At 42.0% G+C, this 8,207-nt stretch overlaps 1 protein-coding gene across 1 annotated transcript in view; it reads right to left on the reverse strand.

Annotated features, from left to right (window-relative positions):
- Positions 1 to 8,207, reverse strand: part of LOC106884486 (28S ribosomal protein S29, mitochondrial) — a 44,553-nt gene that overhangs the window by 23,130 nt on the left and 13,216 nt on the right. The window contains exon 3 of the mRNA XM_014935897.2: positions 600 to 704. Coding sequence (XP_014791383.1) covers positions 600 to 704 — 105 coding nt within the window. The remainder of the gene's footprint in view (positions 1 to 599; positions 705 to 8,207) is intronic.

Genomic DNA, 8,207 nt, shown 5'->3' on the forward strand with positions numbered 1-8,207 from the left:
ATATATATATATATATATATATATATATACACACACACTTTACAGAGTGCTCCACTGGGTGCTTTTTATGTAACCAGCACCAGTCGTTTTTACATGGCACCAGCACCAATACCAATGCTTTTTACAAGACACCATGGTTTTGGGATGTCATATATTTTGTGTGTGTTTTTGTATCGGAGTTTGTGTTCTGGCACCATTCGACAGTCAGTGTTGGTGTGTTTATGTCCCTGGGATCTATTCATCTGATTAAAACTTCAAGGTGGTGGCCCAGGATGGATGCAATCCAATGATGAAGCAAGTAACAGGTAAAAGGTAAGGCAAGAATGGACTCTAGAATGGGCTTCCATACAGTTTCTCCCAATATTTTCATGCAAATCACAAACAGGATACCAGGGTATAAGGAAACAAAGGAATTCTTAAAGCTAATTTCAAATCTTAATGGCAGGGAGGGGGAGGGGGAATGTGTTAGGAGGAGGGGGCTGTTGCTGAAAAGATGGTATAATGTCATTGAAATCCTGATAAGCATTTGAAAACTGAAAACTAGAATGACAATGATGAAGATGCTGAGTTTCAATATCAATGAAGAAAGACCACTTTACCTGTTTCTGATAGAATACGGAAAGACCTCTCATTTCAAAACACTTCTTCACATCTGCATCAGGGATGGTGTAATAGAGGCCCATATGCTGTTTGCTATGTTTTTCCTGAAAATAATTATAAAAATTAAAATAAGTCGTGGGGTTGATCCATTCGGTTAAAAATTCACAGCAGTGCTCCAGCATGGCCACAGTCACATGACCGAAACAAGTCAAAAAAGAGAGACAGACAGACAGACAGACAGATATATATAGCACCTTGCTTGTTCGCTATCACTCTCAATGCCCTCACATACCTAACACAATCCTTGCCCCTGAGTATCTCCTATATTTCCCTCCATCATTTGCTACCGTCACCTCAATCCTACCCACTCACCCAGTCCAAACCCCTATATCACCCCAATATCCCTCGAAGCCTCCAACACTGCTTTGCCACCATCTCTCTCATTATCACTCCCTTTAGCTTGTTCTCTAACCCACTCTCCTTCTTTTTCCAAATGGATTATCCATGTATCTACTCTACAGCAAGACCCCTATCTCTGTCCCTGCTGTATCTTTAATCTCTCAAATGGTATAAGGCCACACCCACTTAATACTATTCCCCTGCCCCAGTTGAGGGGATTTTGTCTTGCAAGGTTCTTGGTGACCCTGTTGGTGTTAGTGCCACATAAAAAGCATCCAGCAGACACTCTGTAAAGTAGTTGGCATTAGGAGGGGCATCCAGCCATAGAAACCATGCTAAAGCAGACATTTGGAACCTGGTGCAGCTCTCTGGCATACCAACTCCTTTCAAACCATCCAACCCATGCCAGCAAGGAAAAACAGACGTTAAAGGTTGATGATGATGAGGACACACACACATACATGTGTATACATACACATATAGATACTTACATATGTACATATATACATGTGTGTGTGTGTGTGTGTGTGTGTGTGTGTGTGTGTGTGTGTTCTTGTATCAGGGCAGTATGAGTTCGTAGTCACAGAATCATGACCACAAATACAAAACAGAATATTAAAGAAAACAACAAAAGACCATTCTTAATGCCATGACTTTCAATATAACAAAAGACATCAACAACAACAACAGGCCTGCATGATTGGGGCTGACAGAATGATAAAGGGAGAAGGGAAAGGGGTGAGGGATTCACTGCACAACAACAATAACAACAATAAAACTGGGGAGGAAATATTAAGAGAAAATTAACAAGTTTCTGAAAACGAAAATTCACTGAAGCGTGTCCGAATAAAGAAACATGTATGTGTATACATGTGTACATATATATGCTTGTGTGTGTGTGTGCGTGTGTGTGTGTACGCGTACACACACAAACACATGCAATAAGACACATTCATACTACACAGAGTACTATCACTAAAAGTGCTCCACAAATATTCACCAAAAGTGCTTTGGATTATTTGGGGCTATGACCCAAGTCTATAGAGTGAATGAATAGATGGGAAGAGCTAATGTCTCATAAATTTTATAAATGGAATCTGTATGGTCTTATCTTTGTAGTAAATCTTCCATTTCAGAATGTTTTTTTTTTGTAAATTTGGACTCTCATCAGATGGTGTAAAAAGACAGAATCCCTTTGTGACCAGAAGTTAGAACAAGTTGAACATCAGGGCACATTATAAATAAATGTGCCAAAAGAGAAGAGAAAAGAGAAAAGCAAAACAAATGCACCCGAAGAGGGAAAACTGTCTTCTGAGGGAAAACTGCCACAAAGGAATGATTATTCACTTCAGTTCTTAAGAGCTGACAGACTCAGTGCTAAGACATACATACTCTATAGAGAGTGCAACACAATTAGTCTTAGCAAAGTATTTTCCACCAAAAGTGCTCAACAAATATTCATATAAATTCTTAATTATTTGGAGCTATGACACAAGCCAGTAGAGTGAAAGCTGACTTTGTGTGTGTGTGTCTCTATTCTTTTATTCGTTTCAGTCATTTGACTGCGACCATGCTGGAGCACTGTCTTTAGTTGAACAAATCGACCCCAGGACTTATTCTTTGTAAGCCTAGTACTTATTCTATTGGTCTCTTTTGCCGAGCTGCTAAGTTACAGGGACATAAACACACCAACATCAGTTGTCAATCAATAGTGGGGAACAAACAGACACAAATATATATATATATATATATATATATACAATTTCAAATTAATAATAAAAGGGTAAAATCAATTAATCAAATTAATTAATTAATCAATCAATTAATTAATAATTTTACCAAGTAGCTCGGTACGTTAAAATAACTTTTATAGGCAAAATAAACGATTGTGCTGGTATGGTCATGTGGCGAGAATGGATGATGATAGCTGTGTGAAAAAGTGCCACTCCCTTGCAGTTGAGGGAACCTGTGGAAGAGGTAGGCCCAGGAAGACCTGGGATGAGGTGGTGAGGCACGACCTTCAAACATTGGGCCTCACTGAGGCGATGACTTCTGACCGAGACCTTTGGAAATACACTGTGCGTGAGAAGACCCGTCAAGCCAAGTGAGACGTAAATCCAAGGCCTCCGCCAGGGGAGTAGCCAGCCCACTTATGCGTACCTTCCTTCATTGGACACAAAACTCCACTTGCGAAGACTTGTTGAGGCAAGTGAAATCGGAATTGAAATCGAACTAAATTCGACGACTGGCACCCATGCCAATGTCGTCTCCTTCATTGGACACGATACTCGGCTTGCGAAGACCTGTTGGGGCAAGCGAAACCGAAATCGTGATGACACTTGTGCCGGTGGCACGTGTAAAGACGTTCGAGTGAGATCGCTGCCAGTGCCGCTGGACTGGCTCCTGTGCAGGTGGCATGTAAAGTACACCATTTTGAGCATGACTGTTGCCAGTACCACCTGACTGGCCCTCGTGTTGGTGGCATGTAAAAGCACCCACTACACTCTCAGAGTGGTTGGCGTTAGGAAGGGCATCCAGCTGTAGAAACTCTGCCAAATCAGATTGGAGCCTGGTGTAGCTATCCGGTTCACCAGTCCTCAGTCAAATCGTCCAACCCATGCTAGCTGAATTTCTGGAGTTTAGAGTCACCTGCAAAAGCAGCTTTTTATTATTATTTAACTGTTACCTACATGTGTGTGGCAACTTCTTTCTCTCTCTCTCTCTCTCTCTCTCTCTCTTATACATATATATCAAGCAGCTGGGCAGATATATTTGTGCCTATTCATTTTTGTGACTGGTATTGTTTTTATCAAGTTCCTTTTAGTCTCATAACTTAGCAGGTTGACAAAGATTGATAAAATAAAGAACCAAACAGAAATAAACACAGTGGGGGTGAAATAAATATGATTGAAGAAACTCCTGAAGGCAGTGCCCCAGCATGGCCTTTCTATATCATTTAGTTTTCTTCTCTCACTTGTTTCAGTCACTGGACTGTAGCCATGATGCAGGGGCACCATCTTCAATTGTTTATCATGCAAATCAACCCCAGTACTTCATACTTATGCTGTCAGTTTCCTTTGCTGAAATGCTAAGTTACAGGGGACATAAACAAACCAACACCAGTTGTCGAGTGGTGGTGGTGGTGGGGCCAAACACACATGTATACATACATGTTACATATATATACAACAGGCTTCTTTCAGTTTCCATCTACCAAATCCATTCACAAGGCTTTGGTCGGACCAAAGCTTTAGTAGAAGACACTTGCCGAAGGTGCCACGCAATGGGACTGAACCTGGAGCCATGTGGATGGGGAGCTAGCTTCTTACCACACAGCCATGCTTACACATACACATGTGTGTGTCTGTATACACACACACACACACACATGTAGCAATGACATAAAAGTAAGCACACCCCCCCACCTCCTCTGCAAAAAAATGTGTTAAACCATTACTAACTAGTTTTTCTTCCTTTCATAACAATGCCCTCCCTGACACGCCATTCACTGCATATGGCGCGCTCTTGCACTTGTGTATGCATGCACGCACGTGTATGTGTGTGTGTGTGTATGAGTGACAGATCAAATTACCAATGTGTTACTACCCACAAAAGTCTTTCTTTCTTCTCCACCACCACCACCACCCATGGCTTATAAGTCTGTTTGTTTGTTTGTCCCCATGTCTGCTTTCTCCCCCTTATCTCCTAACTCCATTCTACTACCTACATTCATTACTAGGCTTTCTTTTCTCCTCTGCTCCAACAGTTTCTGTTCTTTAGCTGTTGACTTAGCTGTACAGTATCATCATCATCACCACCACCATCATCATCATCATCATCATCGTTATTATTATTTATTCTGCCATTGTTCCCTCTGCAGCTCTCACTCCTCACATACCAGCTGTGCCAAGTAAAGCAACCAGCTGGCCTTTTTGTAGTTGTTGCTGTTGTTGCTGTTGTCTGTCTTTGTGGCTTCTTTTGTTGTTGTACTTACTGTTGAGTAGGCCTCAAAGCTACATACCCCACTGCCTTCCTGCCAGCTTACCACATTCGCTTTCATATATATTTCATATATATATGAGAGACACAGGTAATAAGATGGGGAGAGAGAGAGAGAGAGAGAGAGAGAGAGAGAGAGAGAGAGAGAAAGAGCATGCTTATACAAGGTGGAAGTGAAAGTCAGATGTGCAAGTTTGTGGGTTCAATTCCCACCCTGCTCTCTCATTGTACCCGTTTACACTTGTAAATTTAGGTAAACACTTCTCTAGATACAGGTATATATGTCATTAATATCAATATGCCTGTATGTATGCATATACGCATGCGTGTGAGATTATATCTGTGTGTGTCTTTGTAGGTTGTGTCGGGGCGGAAGTCTCCTCTGACATCCAAAACTCGGAGTTTTATTATGACAACCGACTAATTGTCACATATTATATTTATAGATAAATTCCTCTATTGACACAATATCAAGGTCTCATTCTTTCTTTTGTTGTCATACTATTATCATTATTAATATACTGGCACTTGTGCCGGTAACACATGAAAAAACATTCGAGCGAGGTCGTTGCTAGTGCCGTTGGACTGGCTCCTGCGCAGGTGGCACGTAAAAAACACCATTTGAATGTGACCGTTGCCAGTACCATGTGACGCATTCATGCCGGTAACACGTAAAAGCACCCACTACACTCTCGGAGTGGTTGGCATTAGGAAGGGCATCCAGCTGCAGAAACTCTGCCAAATCAGATTGGAGCCTGGTGCAGCCATCTGGTTCGTCAGTCCTCAGTCAAATCGTCCAACCCATGCTAGCAATGGAAAGCGAACGTTAAATGACGATGATGATGATATATATATATAGTGGCTTAGTGGTTAGGGCATTCCACTCACGATCGCAGGGTCATGAGTTCAATTCTCGGCGATGTGTTGTGTCCTTGTGCAAGACACTTTATTTCAGGTTGCTCCAGTCCACGCAGCTGGCAAAAATGAGTTGTACCTGTAATTCACAAGGGTCAGTCTTGTCACATTCTGTGTCACGCTGAATCTCCCCGAGAACTACGTTAAAGGTACATGAGTCTGTGGAGTGCTCAGCCACTTCCACGTTAATTTCACGAACAAGCTGTTCCACTGATCGTATCAGCTGGGACCCTCGTTGTTGTAACCGACCGAGTGCTCCTATGCATACAACAAATATTTATATATCCATTACTATATTTTGAGTTCAACTCCCACTGACCATCATCATCATCATCATAATACATCCACTTTCCATGCTGGTATGGGTTGGATGCATCTTCATGGTTTCAGTCAACCGTTCTTCAGAGACTGGTGCTCGTGGGTTCCATTTCGGTTCGGTTTCTACGGCTCGATGCTCTCCCTGTCACCAAATGCACCACACACTTTACTGGATGCAAGACAAGACTAAACAATCCTATTTCCGCTTCCTACTTGTTTCAGTTATTAGGCTGCGGCCATGCTGGGGCACTGCTTTGAAGGATTTTAGTTGAAAGAATCGACCTCGGTACTTGTTTTTGTTTTCAAAGCCCGGTGTCTATTCTATCAATCCTTTCTGCTGAACTGTTAAGCTACGGGAATGTAAACACACTAACGCCTGTGGTGGTGAGGAACAAACACAGCCACAAGGACATAAGCACACAGATACATATGACAGGCCTCTTTCAGTTTTCCTCAACCATATCCACTCACAAGGATTTGGTTAGCCCAGGGCTATAGTAGGAGACACTAGCTACACAGTGGAACTGAACCCAGAACTATGTGGTCGGGAAGCAAGCTTCTTAGCACACAGCCACGCCTGTACCACGTTTTCTACTTGTTTCCCAACCACTTTGCAGAGTGCACTGGGTGCAGGTTTCCATGGTACCAGCACTACTAAACAAGTCGTTAAGTCCTTAGCAAGACAGCACTAGAAGGACCTCCCCAACTCTACTTTCCATCTGCTTGCTTGCAAATCACTCCAGGGGGTGATTTGTAACCACCCTGCCCAGTTCTGGTGTGACAGCATGGGGGTGGGGGTTTGCTTTGTACACACTGTTAATGTAGAGTAGTCACTACCCAGAGACATGTTTGTGAGAAGGGGAACAGGGAGGTAGAGTAGAGAGAGAGAGAGGGAAAACAATGACAGAAGCCAGAATTGAATTTTTCTCACAAGTTTAAAGTATATACCTGTTATATACTGGAGTTGACTTCAATTAATTACACCTCAACTATGTAAATACATTTTCTGTAACAAATGCAATTCAAATTTAGAGGCAGAGATCTACAAATATTCTTTGGAGTCGGTTAGATAGACCCCAGTACGCAACTGGTACTTAATTTATCGACCCCGAAGGGATGAAAAGCAAGGTCGACCTTGGCAGAGTTTGAACTCAGAGCATCAGCCAAAAGAAGTGCTGCTAAACGTTTTGTCCAGCATGCTAATGATTCTGCCAGTTCACCACTATCAACAACTCTTTACATAGGCAAGCAGACCAAACATAGCAGATGTATCCAAATAGGATTATCTCAGAACCAACAACCATTCTAAATGTCAATTTACTTCTCATTCATAGAGCGATTTTAAATCCAAAACTAAAACTAAATAAAAAACAAAACAAGAAAAAAAACCCTCATAATTATTCCCAGTCTCTCAATAAGGTGACAGTTTCAAGGCCACAACTGCTAACGGTAACATGTGTAATAATTTGTATATATAATTATTTAGAGCAAAAAAATCCATTCTACCTATAAAATAATTCACCACTTTAGTTCTACAGCTGTCGGCAACGTTTAGAAACAGGTCGTTTAATGGCAGCCCTGATTGCTTTCTGTGTGTCTGTATTTGGTGGGAGCAAAATCAGAAGTTACCCTCAAACCAGACACCTGATCAGAAGGGTTACAACAGAGAAGTATCCATTAAAATATCTGTTTAATGATCCAAGGTACTGAGTGATGGGATTGAACACAGAACAACGTAGTTACAAAGCCAAATTGTTAGACTACACAGCCATGCCTACTGACAGAATTGCTTTATTATTAATGAGATACTAAGGCAGCGAGCTAGCAGAATCGTTAGCACGCCAGGCAAAATGCTTGGCAGAATCGTTAGCACGCCAGGCAAAATGCTTGGCAGAATCGTTAGCACGCCAGGCAAAATGCTTGGCAGAATCGTTAGCACGCCAGGCAAAATGCTTGGCAGAATCGTTAGCACGCCA

This window comes from Octopus bimaculoides, chromosome 12, assembly GCF_001194135.2.
Source record: "Octopus bimaculoides isolate UCB-OBI-ISO-001 chromosome 12, ASM119413v2, whole genome shotgun sequence".
NCBI classification, from domain to species: Eukaryota; Metazoa; Mollusca; class Cephalopoda; order Octopoda; family Octopodidae; genus Octopus; species Octopus bimaculoides.